The sequence below is a fragment of the Erythrolamprus reginae genome, chromosome 7, assembly GCF_031021105.1.
Source record: "Erythrolamprus reginae isolate rEryReg1 chromosome 7, rEryReg1.hap1, whole genome shotgun sequence".
In the NCBI taxonomy this organism is placed as follows: domain Eukaryota; kingdom Metazoa; phylum Chordata; class Lepidosauria; order Squamata; family Dipsadidae; genus Erythrolamprus; species Erythrolamprus reginae.
In genome coordinates, this window is record NC_091956.1 from 13414518 (window position 1) to 13433544 (window position 19027).

At 42.5% G+C, this 19027-nt stretch overlaps 1 protein-coding gene across 3 annotated transcripts in view; it reads right to left on the minus strand.

The window, feature by feature from the left end:
* The window catches only part of GUF1 (GTP binding elongation factor GUF1), a 58980-nt gene that overhangs the window by 30460 nt on the left and 9493 nt on the right, over positions 1 to 19027 (minus strand). For all 3 annotated transcript variants that reach the window (XM_070757040.1, XM_070757039.1, XM_070757041.1), the window contains 8 exons: positions 18505 to 18585; positions 13329 to 13406; positions 10077 to 10160; positions 8960 to 9024; positions 7932 to 8135; positions 5890 to 6029; positions 3907 to 4030; positions 687 to 819 (listed from right to left, as the gene is read on the minus strand). In XM_070757040.1, the coding sequence (XP_070613141.1) occupies positions 687 to 819; positions 3907 to 4030; positions 5890 to 6029; positions 7932 to 8135; positions 8960 to 9024; positions 10077 to 10160; positions 13329 to 13406; positions 18505 to 18585 (909 nt within the window). The remainder of the gene's footprint in view (positions 1 to 686; positions 820 to 3906; positions 4031 to 5889; positions 6030 to 7931; positions 8136 to 8959; positions 9025 to 10076; positions 10161 to 13328; positions 13407 to 18504; positions 18586 to 19027) is intronic.

Below are 19027 nucleotides of genomic sequence, written 5' to 3' on the forward strand. Positions count from 1 at the left end.
TTTGCTAAATTGGACTATTACTTTAAGCTCGTTCTCCAGATGAATTCTGCCTCCCGCCGCCTCCTGCCAATACCAAAGGAAACAAACCAGGATCCTAAAACTACAGATTGTCCAAAATTTGGGTGGCTTAGCGAAATTAGAGCCTATAATGGAGACTTTGCTGATTAACTGGCTGTGACAAAATGAAATAAATAAAAATAATAATAATATCTATAATCCAGACATACATTTTAAAATACACAATACAAAAGCCAATAAGGAGATAGTGAAGAGGAAGGGAGAAGGGGAAATATAACTTCATAAAAATGCATAATCTAGACCAGTGTTTCCCAACCTTGGCAACTTGAAGATATCTGGACTTCAACTCCCAGAATTCCCCAGCCAGCGAATGCTGGCTGGGGAATTCTGGGAGTTGAAGTCCAGATATCTTCAAGTTGCCAAGGTTGGGAAACACTGATCTAGACATACATTTATAATGTTTTATATTTTATATTTTAACATTCTCTCTCTCTAATCAAAACATCATGTGAACGAGCCACGTGATAATGATAAATTCTACAAGAAAATGTCTCATTTGAGAGCTTCAGGATATAAGTCCTGGAGAATTAAATGAAATTATGAAAACTGTTAAAAATTACACTCAATTTATCCCCACGCGCTGATAATTTGAGACCAGAAATTGTCACCTTTATCAATTTCGGGGAAGAAAGGATGGCCTTGTACGGGACGGTGGGAGCTGTCAAAATAACCGAGGCGTTGTGTTCTTGCTCCAAGCGCTGATTAAAAACCTCCATATGTAAAAGGCCAAGGAACCCCAACCTGAAAATTCAACAATTCAATTGACATTTTTAAAGAGTACCGACCTGCAATTTGCTAAACTAAACACTCTAAACAAAACTAAATGTGTCCCAATTTTTTTGCATTTTGCTAATCAAGTCCTGATTTTCAGCTGTTACACCAGTTATAAAATACAAAGAAGGAAAATTACACTTTGTTTCAAGAATTGCACCAAAAACTTTAAGTTAGAAAACTATGATTGTTGTGGTTAGCTCTGGCCCAGCTCCTGCCCCAAGGACTGTGGATGCGGGGGAGACATCCACATGCTGCAGGCCTGTTTTGCCCCCGGTGGAATCTGCTGATGAAGGCTCCTCTGACCAAGAAGACATGAGTGACAGGGAGGAGGAGAGTGGGGCAGACAGCTCAGAAGGAGATCAATTATCTAGCTCCTCCTTGGATTCAGAACAAGAGTTAATGATACAGCCACGCATGCGGAGAGCGATGCATAGGCAACAACAACTGAGAGATTATTATCAAAGAAAATGAGGCCACCTGTGGTTGGGTGGGGCTGTGGTAATTAGTGAGGCTGCTATAAATAGCAGCATGTGGGTTTGGCCATTGTGGAGGATTATCTGATCGTTGTTTCATGACTGCTTTCCTGACTTTGGCTTTTTGTGTGCTAATTTCCCCCCGCTTTGAACCTAAACCAGAGCAAAGTGTGTTTCACTTTGTGAAAGAAGAAGGACTGTGAATTGCCTCACAGCTGCAAGCTAAGTATCACAGAACTGATAAGGGACTTGTACAAATTACCAGTTTGTTTGGAGACAAGTGCTCTTTGCTATACCAAAAGAGGGCTTGGTTTAAGTGAATTTTCATTATAAAGAACACTGTTTTGAATTTTCAAACGTGCGTGTGTGTCTGAAATTTGTACCTGTGAATTTTTGGGAGGATTCTACCAGAGAGCCCGACAGAACATATGATGGTGAACTTATGGCACACGTGCCACAGGCGGTTCGCAGAGCCATATCTGCTGGCACGTGAGCTGTCGCACTAGCTCAGCTCCAGTGTGAATGTGCGTGCTGGCCAGCTGATTTTTGGCTCACACAGAGGTTCTGGGAGGGTGTTTTTGGCCTCGGGAGGCCAAAAAAAGCCTCTGGAGCAGTGGGAGGCTGAAAAACAGACCTATCGGGCCCACCGGAAGTTGGAAAACGGGGGCTGTACATGCATGCACGGGGCAGCACCAGTGGGTCACGCATAGAGCGTGGGGAGCATTGAATTATAGGTGTTGGCATGCACGCTTTTGGCGCCCGAAGGAATAAAGGTTCACCATCAGTAGCAGGTTCCTTCCGATACGGTTGACGGCATCGTACTGGTAGCGATAATTAAGCTGCATGCGCATCTGTGTCTCTGGCGTGCGTGCATGCATCTGTCCAAGTGAGACTTTGCTTCTGCGCATGTGCAAGGAGCAAAATTTCACGAGGGGATGCGCACATGCAAGAGATTTTGGTGGTTTTTTGCTTCTGCACATGCGCGGAAGCTAATAAATGACAGAAATCTCAATCATGCGCGTCCCCTCGTGAGATTTTGCTTCCTGCACATGCGCAGAAGCAATAATCTCACTCAGAGATGCACGTGCACCCTAAAGACATGGAGCTGCATGCGCAGCGCATTGGTAGCGACAACACCCACCTGTTCGCCATCACTGTTACAAAAAATCAGTAATAATAAGGATTGGTAGTACAATGCTAAAACATGAAAACACTTCTTACCTCTACAAACATTCTTAATACAGTGGTACCTCTACCTAAAAACGCCTCTACTTACGTACTTTTCTAGATAAGAACTGGGTGTTCAAGATTTTTTTGCCTCTTCTCAAGAACCATTTTCCACTTACAAACCCGAGCCTCTGAAACTGTAACCAAAAAGGCAGGGAGAAGCCTACCCTGTTTCCCCGATAGTAAGATACCCCCGATTGTAAGACATATCGGGGGTTTCAGGGGGGTCGGCTAATATAAGCCGTATCCCGAAAGTAAGACATATGTCTTACTTTCGGGGAAACACGGGGGTATTGCCGGGGGGGGAGCCCGATGACGTCGCTTCCAAGCTCCCCACGCGCCCTTCGCCTCGCCGCGGCGCCACTGCCTCTTCCCCGGCTTGGCAAAGCGAAGGACGGCGCTGGTCCGAAGCAAGCTGAGCGGGCGGAGGCTTGCAGCGAAGGCGCTCGTCCCAGCAACCGAGTCCTGCTGAGGCTCAGCTGCAAGCGGCCAGCGAGGCTGACCGGCTCCGAGGCGAGCGGCCGGAGCTGCGCCCTCCTTCGCCCGCCTCCTTTCCGGCAGGCAGGTGGGGCTGCCCAACTGCGCAGAGCGGCTCCTCCCCTCCAGAAACACGCTTCCCCAACACGCGTCTGCGGCTCCGCGTGCACGCCACTTGGAGCCCTGAGGTTGAACTTGGAAAAGGGCTCACGAGGCTCCTGTCCTGCGGCTGCCCTTCTGGACTCTGGGGAGATGCCTTCGGGAACGCGACCCTTTCAATTTTTTTCCAATGTAAGACATACCCCGAAAGTAAGACGTAGTGGGGCTTTTGGGGGTAAAAAGAAAGTAAGACACTGTCTTACTTTCGGGGAAACATGGTATGTGGGGCCTCTCTAGGAATCTCCTGAGAGGAAACAGGGCCAGAAAAGGCAGGGAGAAGCCTCCGTGGGGCCATCTAGGAATCTCCTGGGAGGAAACACGTCCGGAAAAGGCAGGGAGAAGCCTTCGTGGGGCCTCTCTAGGAATCTCCTGGGAGGAAACACGTCCGGAAAAGGCAGGGAGAAACCTCCGTGGGGCCTCTCTAGGAATCTCCTGGGAGGAAACAGGGCCTCCACCCTCCCTGTGGTTTCTCCAATCGCACGCATTATTTGCTTTTACATTGATTCCTATGGGAAAAATTGCTTCTTCTACTTAAGAACCTGGTCACGGAACGAATTAAGTTCGCAAGTAGAGATACCACTGTATTAATATTAACAGGCTTTAAACAGTCATTGAATGTGAACAGCAGGTCCTAAACACCGTTTTCAGTGCTACTGTAACTTTCAACAGTCGCTAAATGAATGGATCACTTAGCGACGGACGCAGGGGTGTAACTCACCTCCACCCAGCCCCCAGAGCGAGGCTGTTGTCACGTTGAATAGCCACGCTGGAGTCATTGAGGGTGAGTTTTTCCAGGGCACTTTTCAAGTTAGAATATTCCGACTGGTCCGTGGGAAAGACTCCTGTTCAGACAAAAAATGGAGGGGCGGGGGAGGGGGAGCAGGGGTTAGCCAGAAAAGTAAACCAAATAATGTCCCGAAGACTTGGAGCATCCAACCAACTTTGGAAGACTTCTGGACATCAAGCCATGGCTGGCTGGCTAGGGAATTGTGGGTTGGAGATCTCTGGTTTAGGGAGATCCTGCAATTGTCTTTCCATCTATTTTGTTGTGGTTGGATCGCAGCCAGGTCCTCTGGCAACAGAGTTTGAGCCAGATGAACTGGTTCCATTTGGGCATGGTCGGCCTGTGTGGCTGTCAGAGGAGTTGGACAGTGAGGAGGAGGAGGAGGGAGAGATAGCCTGCAGAGAGCAATAGTGGGGCTTCCTAGATTCGCCCACGTCTTGTCAACACTCTGCGGCCTGCACTGGCTGCCGATCAGTTTCCGGTCACAATTCAAGGTGTTGGTAATGACGTATAAAGCCCTACATGGCATCGGACCAGAATACCTACGAGACTGCCCTCTGATGCATGAATCTCAGCGGCCGATTAGGTCCCACAGAGTTGGCCTTCTCTGGGTCCTGTCGACTAAACAATGTCGTCTGGCGGGACCCAGGGGAGGAGCCTTCTCTGTGGCGGCCCCTCTGGAATCAATTGCCCCCAGAGAAAAGAACTGCCCCTACCCTCCTCGCCTTCCGCAAAATGCTGAAGACTCACTTCTATCACAAGGCGTTGGGGGATTGATGCCCCCCCTTTTCTGACTTCTGTATTATGACTAGTTGGACTGAATGTGTATGATTGTGTAGTTGATGGTTTTTTATGACAATGTATTTTAAATTAGTTTTTAAAAAATGTTTAACATTAGATTTGTATTGTATTGCCGTTAATGTTGTGAGCCGCCCTAAGTCTTCGGAGAAGGGCGGCATACAAATCTAATAAATTATTATTAATTATTATTACTGTTGTGTATACTCCTCTTCAGTTTGAAGATTTTGAAGATTCTGATTCAGATAGTGTTTATAAATTAGTGACAGGTCCTGATTTACAGGCAGCAGAACCAGGGGGAGACCAACCACAGGATGTTTCTATGAGTCCAGACTCCAGTGAAGGCGAGACAGATAATAGATGGTTAAATCCTCAAAGCAGATGGTTACAAAGACGAAGAGAACAAGTGTCACGGAAGAAATATTAAGGTAAAGAACGGGTTAATGAATTAAGTAATTAATTTGTCACATCCGGGTGTCAGCGGAGAAGAAGGGCAGAGTTTTCAATGTTGCTATAAATCAATATGGAGATGCCGATCTGCGGCTGTGAAGTAAGCTATGCTTTTTGTGTCTTTTAACTGTTGTTTTATTACTCTGGGCTAATGCTGCCTAGTCATAAATCTTAAGATAAGGAAGGAGCGCTCGGAGAATGTTTTTAATGTTTTTTTTTACCACTAAAGAATGAGATAAAAGTGTTTGCCTGCAAATGACGTAGTTTTGTAACAGAAGGGAGAAGGAATAAAGATGATGTGTTTTTCTTTATAAATCTCTGCATTCAGTAAGCCTTATTTCCAATTAACCAAGACTCTATCCGGGAACCAGAACAATTACTCTCTCTCTCTCTCTCTCTCTTATCTTTCTATCTATCTATCTATCTATCTATCTATCTATCTATCTATCTATCTATCTATCATTTCTCTTATTTAAGATAACGTTGGGCTCTCTTTCTCTCTCTCTCGTCAGCCTTTCAAATAAATTAATAGCAAACCACTTCTAAAAAATTGTGCCAGGAAAACTGCAGGGGCTGGCCCTGGCAACTACTAGGAGTCAACATTGACTTAAATGCTCCCTCCACCCCCCCAACCCCCCGCCCAAGTCTTTTGACCGGTGCCCGCCTTACCTGCAAAGACCATGGGTTTTGCGGATTTAAACCCTGGAAACGGTTCCACCGGTTGGTTATGCAAATACACTGTATCTCCTATTTGGGCATCCATAATCTCTCTCATTCCAGCAATCATATAGCCAACCTGACCAGCATATCTAAACAAAAGTTTTATCGTATTACATTGAAGACATTGCAAGTTGTAGTAGATAAAGACAATTAGGAATGTGGTCAAATCAACTCTATCTATCTATCTATCTATCTATCTATCTATCTATCTATCTATCTATCTATCTATCTAATCTCTTTCTCATCTATCTATCTATCTATCTATCTATCTATCTATCTATCTATCTATCTATCCTCTCATCTATCTATCTATCTATCTATCTATCTATCTATCTATCTATCTATCTATCCTCTCATCTATCTATCTATCTGTCTATCTGTCTATCTATTTTTAATTGGATTTGTATGCTGTCCCTCTCCGAGGACTCGGGGCGGCTCACAAGAATGCTGCAAAAGGTTGTTGTGCATGCGCACCCCCCTGCATTGCCCCTACACATAATCCCATCCTCATGCATACGCGCAGGCCTCACTAAAGCCTGGGACGGTGAAAAAACAGTCTGACTGAACGTCCAGAAAAACAGACTTCCGTTTTGCCCCTTGGTGCAGTTTTTCGCACTTCGGAGCCTTCAGGGAAGCTTCCTGAAAGCCCCAGAATGTGAAAAACAGCACAACGGGCAAACCGGAAGTCTGTTTTTCTGAACTTCCAGTTGGGCTGTTTTTTCACCGTCCCAGAAAAAAACAAGACTTCTGGTTTGCCCGCAGGGCTGTTTTTTGCACTCCGGAACTTTCAAGGAAGCTTCCTGAAAGCCCCAGAATGTGAAAAACAGCACAACGGGCAAACTGGAAGTTCAGAAAAACAGACTTCTGGTTTGCCCGTTGTGCTGTTTTTCCCACTCTGGGGCTCCAAGAAGCTTCCCTGAAGCCTCCAGAGGGTGAAACGGCCTTCCCCAAGACCGAAAACCAACTGGCTAGTGTGCACAAATGCACTGGAGCTGACATAGGGCAATGCCTCGTGTGCCCTTCAATATGACTCGGCGTGCCACCTGTGGCACACGTGCCATAGGTTTACCATCACGGCCCTACAGTATCAAATTGAGAGTCCAAAGAAAATAATTCAGGAATTCTATAGAAAACTATATGACCAAGAAAAAGTGTTAAAACAATTAAGCAATAGCTGGGAAAGGCAGAACTACCAAAAATGTCTGAAATGGTGAAAATTATGCTAAATGAAATAATAATGACGATGGAACTAACAGAGACGATTAAAAGACAAAAGAATAACAAGTCCAGATGGACTATCAACAGAAGTTTATAAACATTTATAAGGCACTTTTTCTGTAATATTCTCTCTCTCTCTCTCTTTCATTGACTTCCCAAAACTTAGAAGTGTATTTTATCTTAGGATGGATACCCGTTTATCCCAGGCATGTTTAAACTCAGTTACTGTGGATTTACCAACTACGTCTACTGGAACTTTGTTCCAAGCATCTACTACTCTTTCAGGAAAATAATATTTTCTCACAGTTGCATCTGATCTTTCCCCCAACTAACCTCAGATTGTGCCCCCTTGTTCTTGGGTTCCCTTTCCTATTAAAACACTTCCCTCCTGAACCTTATTTAACCTTTTAATCTATTTAAATGTTTCGATCCCCCCTTTCCCTTCTGTTCTCCAGACCAGGGGTCTCCAACCTTGGCAACTTTAAGACTTGTGGACTTCAACTCCCAGAGTTCCTCAGCCAGCGCTGGCTGAGGAACTCTGGGAGTTGAAGTTCACAAGTCTTAAAGTTGCCAAGGTTGGAGACCCCTGCTCCAGACTATACAGATTGAGTTCATGAAGTCTTTCCTGATAGGTTTGATGCTTAAGATCTTCCACCATTTTTGTAGCCCATTTTTGGACCCGTTCAATTTGATCAATATCTTTTTGTAGGTGAGGTCTCCAGAACTTAACACAGTTTTCCAAATGTGGTCTCACCAGTGCACTATAAACTTACAGTTTATCAGTTGGTCGCTCGTTGGGGGTCAGAATTCCTACTTCATTCACTTCGTAAGTCTTCTTTGTGTGAGCCGTTGTGATCCTGTGGCCTTTGTGGATTTCGCCACTGAACAGCGCGATGTTGGCGATCACCCCTCGGTAAGTGTCGAAGGTGGAATCAAACACCAAAGCCTTCAAAGGCTCATGGATATTAACCACTGGCCTGTTTCACAAGGATCGACAGAGGAGGTCACAAAAAACAAGAAAATGATAGTTTGGAATCCAGATTTTTTTCACCCTCCCCCCAAAGGAAAGATCCGATCACAACAGCATTTTTTTTTTTAAAAAAAATACAATATACACATGTAGTCCTAATTTAACACACTTTGTTTAGCAACCGTTCAAAGTTAGAATGTCACTGAAAATTTTGATTGATCACCATTTATCCTAGTAACAGCCTTTGTGCTATCCCTATGGTTAACAGCGTTAGTACTATGTACAAAACTGTTGGGTTTGCAATATATAAACAAGCTAACAATGTTTGTATGTATTGAAGTACTATAGCTTTAAGAGGTAGTACTGCAAATTGCCACAAGAGGGAGCCAGAAAGCATGATTCTTTCTCTCTCTGCTCACTTTGTTCTTTCCGCTGATTCACTATGACTAATGCAGTAAACTTTTTGTATGGTGTATTGTATGATGTGTCTACTTTTTGTATGTGTTTGTTTATGCTTTATGTTTCAAAATATCCATTTTTTTAAAAAAAAGAAAACCTTCTTTAACCAATGTTTCATTTAACAAAGAGGAATTTTCGGGATACGTCCCTTTTTTTCAGCGCCCTTATAAGCTCAGAACGGTCACTAAATGAACCGTTGTAAGTTGAGGACAACCTGTTTATATTCAAAGGCCCAAAAGGACAAACTATTGTTTTTATATGATGTTTTTTTTTACTGATAGTACGCTGCCCAGAATGAGTTGGGAGACTCACAAATCTATTAAATTAAATTAACTCTGAGGAAGAAAAAATGTGACAGAAAAACCAACTCACGGGGGAATCCTTTCAATCACTGCCTGAAGTATCCTTTCAACATTGGTTCCAAGTTTAGCCGAAATCTGAAACAAAATGTATTTATTTATTTAAAAAGACAATTTGGCCTCACTTCAAGGATGGCTGTGATGCACCCAAACCAGCCCAAGGCATCGCTTCTATCGTAATATTCCTTATACAGGCAGTCCTCAACTTATGACCAACATTCCTGTCAGTAAGTGAGATATTTGTTAAGTGTGTTATGACGATTCTTGCCTCAGTTGTTAAGGGATTCACTGCCGTTGATAAGTTAGTAACTCGGTTGTTAAGTGAATCTAGCTTCCCCCATTGGCTCTGCCATTTTTGGGGAAGGTCGCAAAAACGTGATAGAAACCTAGAAACATAGAAGATTGACAGCAGAAAAAGGCCTCCTGGTCCATCTGCCCTTATACTATTCCCTGTATTTTATCTTAGGATGGATCTATGTTTATCCCAGGGATGTTTAAATCCGGTTCATGTGGATTTACCAACCACGTCTGTTGGAAGTTTGTTCCAAGCATCTACTCCTCTTTCAGTCAAATAACATTTTCTTACAGTTGCTTCTGATCTTTCCCCCAACTGACCTCAGATTGTGCCCCCTTGTTCTTGTGTTCCCTTTCCTATTAAAAACACTTCTCTGTATGGAAGTGAGGGAAGGAAGGAAGGAAGGAAAAGGAAGGAAGGAAGGAAGGAAGGAAGGAAGGGAAGGGAAGGGAAGGAAGGAAGGAAGGAAGGAAGGAAGGAAGGAAGGAAGGAAGGGGGGGGGGCACAATTAACCAGATTATTATCTATACAGCCAAAAGTGATCGACCATCACTGCAGCAAATTATCAGCCTTCCATGTGATCTTACGGAAATCTCTGCATACAACACAACTGTCCATATCATCCTTCAGTATTAGGGCCGATAACTATGGCTGTGCTCATATACACATTTACAGTGAACTGCATTTAATGGAATTTCAAGCAATTTTGCTTCTGAATAGATTGCCCTGGCAGTGCACCGTTCGGAAAATGATTTTGCTTCTCCAACTAAACCATTTCCACGTATTTTTAAAAAAAATTGTACAGGCATTTGTAAACGGAAGAAAAGTGTCTTACTTTAATGCAGTCTTCTTTCAGAATATCAAAGGTGTTCTCAATCTGATTTTCAACCATCTCTGGATTTGCATTCTTGAGGTCAATCTGCAAAAGAACGATACTATTCTATCAATTCAAATTAGGCCAGTCCCTACCATGGAGCAAAGCTGGAATTCCATTGCCACAAAAGGAGAAAAGATATAACATATTCTTTGATATTGGGGGTGCATATGTGCATTTACTGTCGTTAATTTTTTTTAAACTAATAATCTGAATAAACAATTTAGATCTTTTAAAGCCAAGAGGATTATTGGGAGCAAATGCGTGAAGTAGCTTGACAAATAAAAGCGTAATCTTTAAAATTACTGTGATGTTTAAAAAAAAACAAAAAACAACCCGAATAAATAAACCATTTTAAAAAAAGCGTAATCTTTAAAAGCGCATAAAATAAGTCCCCATTTTAAAAAGGATATCCAGTTTGATTAAGGCATCAGGAGAAGACGCATTAATTCTGCATTATGTATGAAAGCTGGGTGAGTGTCTTTGCACCAATCACCAGGAGATGATGATGATGATAATAATAATAATAATAATAATAATTTATTGAACTTGTATGCCGCCCCTCTCCGAAGACTCGGGGCGGCTCACAACAATAATAAAACCATATAGCAGTAAAACAAATCCAATATTAAAAAACATATATAAAACCCCAGCAATTAAAACCATACAGCACATACATACCAAACATAAAATATAAAAGCCTGGGGGAAGATGTCTTAGTTCCCCCATGCCTGGCGATATAGGTGGGTCTTAAGTAATTTGCGAAAGACAAGGAGGGTGGGGGCCGTTCTAATCTCTGGGGGGAGTTGATTCCAGAGGGCCGGGGCCGCCACAGAGAAGGCTCTTCCCCTAGGGCCTGCAAACGACATTGTTTGGTCGATGGGACCCGGAGAAGGCCAACTCTGTGGGTCCTTATCGGCCGCTGGGATTCGTGCGGTAGAAGGCGGTTCTGGAGGTATTCTGGTCCACTGCCATGTAGGGCTTTAAAGGTCATTACCAACACTTTGAATTGTGACTGGAAACTGATCGGCAGCCAATGTAGGCCACAGAGTGGTGAGTTCTAATCTTGCTTTGGGCATCAAGTGACCCCAGTCCCTATATCTCTCCGAGTCCTTGGAGAGGGGCAGCATATAAATCCAATAGATAGATTGATTGATTGATAGATGAGAGAGAGAGATGGATGGATGGAGAGAAGATAGAGATAGATGGATAGAGAGATAGATGGATAGAGATAGATAGATAAGATAGGTAGGTAGGTAGATAGATAGATACCCCATTTCCCCAAAAATAAGACGTACCCCGAAAGTAAGGCATGTCAGAGGTTTTGCAGAATTTGCTGATATAAGGCACCCCCCGAAAATAAGGCGTAGTCAAGTTTACATACGGTACGGTGGAAAAACATACGGTACCATTCAAAGCTGTTCACAGCGATACCGTAATAATGTGGCGTCCCCTGCTGGCCCCTTCCATCGCTTTGTACCATCCAGTACAGCAGACACAGTCTGCTGCTGTCTCACCGCCATTAAAGTCTCCACTACAGTGCGTAGACTGTAGTTCCTCTGGTGGCCGGAAGCTGCAATAGCGGGAGTATACTGTTGTACCATATAAGTGCCGTCGTTTGTGTGTGTGTGTGCCATATTGCCAGGTACCGTACTGTAATCTGTGTACCGTACAGTACACTTTCTTTGGGGGTGTCAGCTTTTCTGCCTGTGAATTTGTCTTATTTGAGAAATATAAGGCACCCCCCGAAAATAAGACGTAGCACAACTTTTGTAGCAAAAATTAATATAAGACAGTGTCTTATTTTCGGGGAAACACGGTAGATAGATAGATAGATAGATAGATAGATAGATAGATAGATAGATAGATAGATAGATAGATAAGATAGATTAGATAGCTAGATTAGATAGCTAGATTAGATATAGCTAGATTAGATAGATAGCTAGATTAGATAGCTAGATAGATAGATTAGACAGATAGATAGATAGATAGATTAGATAGAAAGGTTAGATAGATAGATAGATAGATAGATAGATTAGATAGATAGATTAGATAGATAGATAGATAGATTAGATAGATAGATTAGATAGATAGATAGCTAGATAGATGGATTGTTGCTACCAGGAAAACAGGAGTTGAAAGAATTATATGCTGCATCTTGAATTGTACAAAATAAAATCAGGATATCAATCTTAAAGATATTTTACAACTTTGTGGCCTTTTGAAAGAACGCTTGGTGCGAGTTTCCTTTCAAATAAATTCCACTGCTTTTCAGAGTATTGCTCCAGCAAACACTTTAATTCTTAATTTTCAATCAGGTTGTCTTATATGTTTTACCGTGCTCTAAACTGCCCAAAGTTGTTGCAACTGGGAGATGGGTGGCATTATCAATTTAATAAATGAATGAATAAATAAATAAAATAAACAGCCTCAAAGACCAAATCATCCAGGCACAACTCAACGTTTTAAGAGATGGAAAGTTAAACTGAGAAATCTGAAAAACAAAAGGAAATACGAAGGGAGAACAAGGACTCACACCGGAAAAATTACGCACGGCTTTAAAACAAAAAAAAACCCAACAGGAAAAATCAGCAAAGATTATTCAACTGTTACTGGTCTATCACAAATCAATTTACAACAGTCCGTTTAGTGATCGTTCAAACTTACAATGATGTACAGTGTTCCCTCACTTTTCGTGGGGGTTGCGTTCCGAGACCACCCGCGAAAGTCGAATTTCCGCGAACTAGAGATGCGGAAGTAAATACACTATTTTTGGCTATGGACAGTATCACAAGCCATCCCTTAACACTTTAAACCCCTAAATTGCAATTTCCCATTCCCTTAGCAACCATTTAGATTATTACTCACCATGTTTCTTTATTAAAGTTTATTAAAAAAAATATTTATTAAAGGTGGACGAATGTTTGGCGATGACATATGACATCATCGGGCAGGAAAAACCGTGGTATAGGGGGGAAAACCGCAAAGTATTTTTTAATTAATATTTTTGAAAAACCGTGGTATAGACTTTTTGCGAAGTTCGAACCCACGAAAATCGAGGGAACACTGTATATTTCAGAATATAATACGCATCTTTTTACACACACACACACCCAAAAAAATCTGGAGCTCAGTTGGCGGTCCTAAAACGATATGATTTTTGCAGGAATATCTAAAATTAACTCGTTGCCGTGGAAAATGCATAAATTTTACCTTATTTATAACGGGAATGATTGAGAGTTGTGCTTCATAAGCAAGGTAAAAGTTGGCTACAGTTTGAGCCTGGATACCCTAAATAAAATAAAAATAAAAACGCCATGAATTCCAAATGTTTTGCAGTAACGTTTTATGTGGTTTGCAAAAACAGCTGCTTGAGCGGAACAGAAATCCCAAAGAACTTTGTGGATGTAACAACAGAGTACATTTTTTCTGCTCGTGAATACAGCTGTGAAGAATATAAAAACAGCAAGTAATGTTTTTATTGCCAATTTGGTTTAGAATTTGATCAATCTTTGCCACTCCAGTGACAAATGCTTGTAATTGTTAAATTTCTAGCTCATGAGGCTCTTTGGAAAACTGTACCTTATCCCAACTTAAGAATACCTGTTTAAAGTTAAGTGGTCCATCTTTTAAATGCCAATGTGCAAACCCAATCCAATTTTTCATTTAGGCTCCACCATTGCAGTTCCGAGAAGGGTAATGTCTTTTTTAAAAGTTTTGTTTACAGTTAAATTAAAAATCAATACTAAAACCAATTGGCAATTAGAAAGAAGGAAAACAATTCTCTACAGATTTCTTAAACCCTAATAGGACAGGATTTACTTGGTTGTGGTTTAACCCTATTTTAAAAATCTTTTTTTCCTTTAAACTTTATTATTTTTCTTAAAATTCACACACAAACTTACAAACATTTAACACATAGTAGGGGTTAGTTACCCCTCTCATTTTAGAAGATTCATTTTTAATACAGAAAAAGAATATGTTCTTAATTCATTAAGTCAACATATTAATCTAAATGAAAAGAAGAATATTGTTCAAACATTCTAATAATATAGAAGTTAAGTTAATAAAAAAAGAGAAAATATAAAATCATTTTGGTATATTCATACAGTTCTCATATTGTTCAATTTTTATTTTTATCTATCCACTTATAAACTTTATTCCAAATAGTATAAAATTCAGATTCTTCTTGGTCATTCAACCTTCTTGTCATCATATCCATCTCTGCACAGTCTAAAATTTTCTTTATTACCTCTTCTTTTTGGGGGATATTTTCCCCCTTCCACTTTTGTGCATAAACTATCCTGGCCGCTGTTAAAATATGAACTACTAAATACAAAATATATTTTTATAATTTCGCTTACCGTATTTTTCGCTCCATAAGACGCAGTTTTTCCCCTCCCAAAGTAGGATGAAAAATCAATCGCGTCTTATGGAGCGAAGATGCAGGCAGGGAGGGGGGGAGGCGCTGGAGCAGAGGGGGGGCGGCGAAGATACGAACCCCTCCATCGCCGCTTCTTCCCAGCGGAGAAATTCCAGCCCCCACCTGTTCCCGCTCGATCCTCCTCCCTGAGGCAGCTCGCCCTCCCATGGCCGCTTCCTCCACCCTCCATCGCAAGCCCTCGCCACCGCAGCCAACGCGCGCTGCGATCTTCAAGCCCGGCTCCTTTCGGCCCAGCATCCCGGGCCAAGCGGCTGCCTTCCGTCACTGAGCCTGGCTCGGCCGGAAGATCGTAGCGCGTGTTGCCTGCGCCGGCGAAGGAAGCCAGCTACGATCTTCCGGGCGAGCCAGGCTCAGTGACGGAAGGCAGCCGCTTGGCCCGGGATGCTGGGCCGAAAGGAGCTAGTCGGACGCACCCTCGCGCTCCTGGCTACTCCCGCTGCCTTTTCTCCCGGGCTCTCAGCAAGGGGGCTGCAGGAGAGGCGGCGAAGGCGATCTCTTTCGTTCTCCGGAGGCTGGCAAAAGTGATTTTCAATGTCGGAGGCGCGGTCCGGCGTGCTCTCTCTCCCCATCCCCCTGCCGGCTTACTTTGAATGTGACAGGGGGAGGGGGAGAGCGCACGCCGGACCGCGCCTCCGACATTGAAAATCACTTTTGCCAGCCTCCGGAGAACGAGAGAGATCGCCTTTGCCGCCTCTCCTGCAGCCCCCTCGCTGAGAGCCCGGGAGAAAAGCGCTTTCGGCGAAGGCAGCAGCGAGAGGCCAGGGGCGCGAGGGGGCTAGAGGCGCGGGGCAGGGGGACGGCCGCGGCTTCGGGTGCACCCTTGGAAAAATCACTTTCGCTAGCCTCCTGAGAACGAGAGAGTGAGAGCGACAGAGCAAGATAGAAAGTGAGAAAGAGAGAGAGAGAGAAAGAGGGGGTAGAGAAAGAGATAGCAAGAGAGAGAGAAAGTGTGAGAGAGAAAACAAGAGAAAATGAGAGAGAGAAAGGGGGGAGAGAAAGAGATAGCAAGAGAGAGAACGAGAGAAAGAAAACAAGAGAGAAAGAGAGAGAAAGCAAGAGAGCGAGAAAGAAAACAAGAGAGGGAAAGTGAGAAAAATAGAGAAGAGCAAGAGGGGGAAAGATAGAGAAAGAGGGGGAGAGATAAAGAGAGAGAGAGAAAGAAAGAGAGATGAGAGAGGAAGGAAGAGAGTGTGAGAGAGGAAGAAAGAAAGAGAAAGAAAGAGAAAGATGAGTGAGGAAGGAAGAGAGTGAGAGAGAGAGAGAAAAAAGCAAGAAAGAGATAGCAAGAGAGACAGAGAGAGAGAGAGAGAGCAAGGGAGAGAGAAAGACATAGAAGGAGGGAAGGAGGGAGAGAGCAAAAAAGAGAGGAAGAAAGAAAGAAAGAGGGATGGAGAAAGAAGGGAAGAAAGAGAATGAGGGAGGGAGAAACAGAGCGAAAGGGAGGAAGAGAGAGATTTTTTTTGTCCAAACTTTTCTTTAGCCCACTTTTTGGCTCAAAATATTTTTTTTCTATTTTCCTCCTCTAAAATCTAGGTGCGTCTTATCAGCAGGTGCGTCTTATAGAGCGAAAAATACGGTAGTTATGCCTAACAAATAAAATTCTGGGGTTTTTCCTATTTCTTGTAGTACAATCTCTTTTAACATTTTTTCTATCATTTTCCAATATGTCTTAACTTTATTACAGGTCCACCATTGATGATAATAAGAACCTTTTTCCTTTTTTACATTTCCAGCATTTTGGGGATAGATTTGGGAACATTTTGGCGATTCTATTCGGTGGGAGATGCCACCTGTAAAAAATCTTAATTTGGTTTTCTTTTAAAGAAACTGATTTCGTCATTTTCCAATTTGTGATCCAAACTTTCTCCCATGTTTCCACGTCAATTTCTCTCCCTATATTTTTGCACCAATTTATCATATTATCTTTAAGAGTCAAATCTATATTTTTATATTCAGTCATATATTTGTATGCTTTCCCTATTGATTTCTTTTGATTTGTAGTTAATAAACTACCTAATTTTTTTTTACTCTTATTAAACATATATGTTTTACTATCTCTTTGAAATTTTGACTGTATCTGTGTGTATTGCCACCAATCTATTTTAAACCCTTCTTCTTGTAAGTTAAGCCTTGTTTTTAATTTCATTTGTTCATCTAATAATTCTTTATATTTTGGTGTCCAAAACACCAAAATAAAAATCGTTTTAAAAAGGCCACGAGTGATGATATCTCATGGGGAAAATTTTGCTCCCTCCTTTTAAACCAAATATTTGGGAGTTAGGGATAGGCACCGTATGTTATGTTTTGCCCTTCAAAAGATCAAAAAGTTTTTCAAACGATGTAAACATTTTTTTAAAAAAATTCTTGGCTGAAAAATATTTTTAATTGGTTTGGGCAAACATGTCCATATAAGAAAGCAAAATCTGACCATTTTGTATCTCCCTCTATATAAAAGCCAAAAATCACTCATTCATCACGAAATCTCCAGAACTTATAAATCTTACAAACTTAAAACTTGGCATGTTCCTCTAGATGCTCACTAAGGATTTTTTGAAATGTCTACCAGATCATTAGTATTTCTTATACAATATTCTATTAACATACTCTGATGCTAAGGAGTTAGACATTCTACTCCCCCTCCCCACCTGAAAAGAACTCTGTTCCAACTGCCAGTTTCCTTATATTAACACGCTCTGATGTTACTTACCCCTTTGCTAAACTGGGTGTGGGCGTGGCCAGCGTGTGACTCATCTGGCCTGCGGGCTGCGAGTTTAGACATTCTACTGTCTCTCCCCACCTGAACAGAACTCTGTTCCAACTGCCAGTTTTAAGACTCTTGACTAAGGTCACCAAACCTGTTTCTTTTACAAGACTTATGAGAGAACCCTTCTGGTCCATGTTTTTAAAAGTTATTTAATGAAGTCATTTGTTTGGTGACTGGTGTGGTGGCCTAGTGGTGGAGCTCTCACCTCACAATCAGGAGGCTGTGAGTTTGATCCTACAAAGAGGCAGATATTTCACCGAACAAAACTCCTCACTGGCGACGGGGAAAGGCATCCGGCAATTAAAACATTCTGCTAGCTCAGTGATGGGCAACCTTTTGAGCTTGGTGTGTCAAAATTCGCCAAAAAACCCAGCATAACTCGGGTGGTGTGTCACCTTGAGAAAAAAAACATAATTTTGTGCTAAAAGTGTCTGGTAACCGATTCCAGGCACTCCAAATTTCCTGTTCATAGTGGCAATCCCTCTTGATTCTCCAAGCGGCACCTTTCTAGATTCTCAAGCTTTGACCTCAAGTCAACAAACAAGCTTCGCCGAGTCTTACTTTCACTTTGCAGAATAGTCCCCGGACTCTTTTAAAAAAAAACTCCTGCAGGAGAGGGCGGGGCGCCCTTGCCCCAAAGACTCACTGAAACGGCGAATTCTCACGTGAATTGCAGGTTATGTCCAGAAGCCTGGGACAGATATCCTTGCAAAGGTTTGACAGAAAAAGCAAGCAAAGAGCAAACTTCAAAAGAAGGGAAAAGACGGGAGGGAAGGAGGAGGCAAAAGGAGGAAGGGAGGGAAGAAGGAAGGAAGGAGAGAGAGAGAGAAAGGGGCTCTTTGGAAGGAACAGGTTTCGTTCTAATGGAAAGAATCGGCTCACCCAATGAAAGGGAACGCGAAGCGACGATATTTCTTCATCTGGAAAAATGGACACCTGACTTCCTTAACGGCCGCGTGTCACTGAAAATGGCTATGCGTGTCAGTGCTGACACGCGTGTCATAGGTTCGCCATCACTGTGCTAGCTACTTTCTATGGCTCAGATTCTACTCCGCAGGGGATTATGGGGTTGTTAAAAGAAACTATTTGTTTGGTGAGCCAGTTCTTCATAGCCTATATTTGGAAGAGGAAACCTTTTCACGCCTTTAGAAACAACACTCAGCTTAATTTTGAAAACCTACCTGGTTTGCATCCACGACCAACAGGACTCCTTGGCAAGCTGATAATGATCGTGAAACTTCATAGTTAAAATCCACGTGGCCCTGAGCAGAAAGGAAGAAACATCTGAGGAAGGGCATCAAGAGATTGCTGGGAAGTTCTCATGTGGCCTGGTTATTTATCAGAAGAGTTCCAAACCAATTTTAATTCATTACTGAATGTCCGCACTCGTCTTCTCACAGGTACTGTTCTGAGGCAGCTCCCCAAACACAATAAACTCTCTGTAGTTGAAGCAATTATTCCTTTATCAGGCGTGCCAGCAGCCATGGCAAAAAGTTTCTCATTTCAGGCTAACAAGTCTGTCCAGGAGATGAGTACGAGGGTCGCCCAGAAGGCAATACACCACTTTTCCCCCCTCAGCCTACAGTAATGGTATGAATGCGAAACTTTAAATACACATTATTTGAGTGTGTGTGTAAATTTTGTGCGTGTGTAAATTTTGCGTTTCTTCAGACAGAAGAAGAAGCGTAGCTGCAGCAGCAGTGT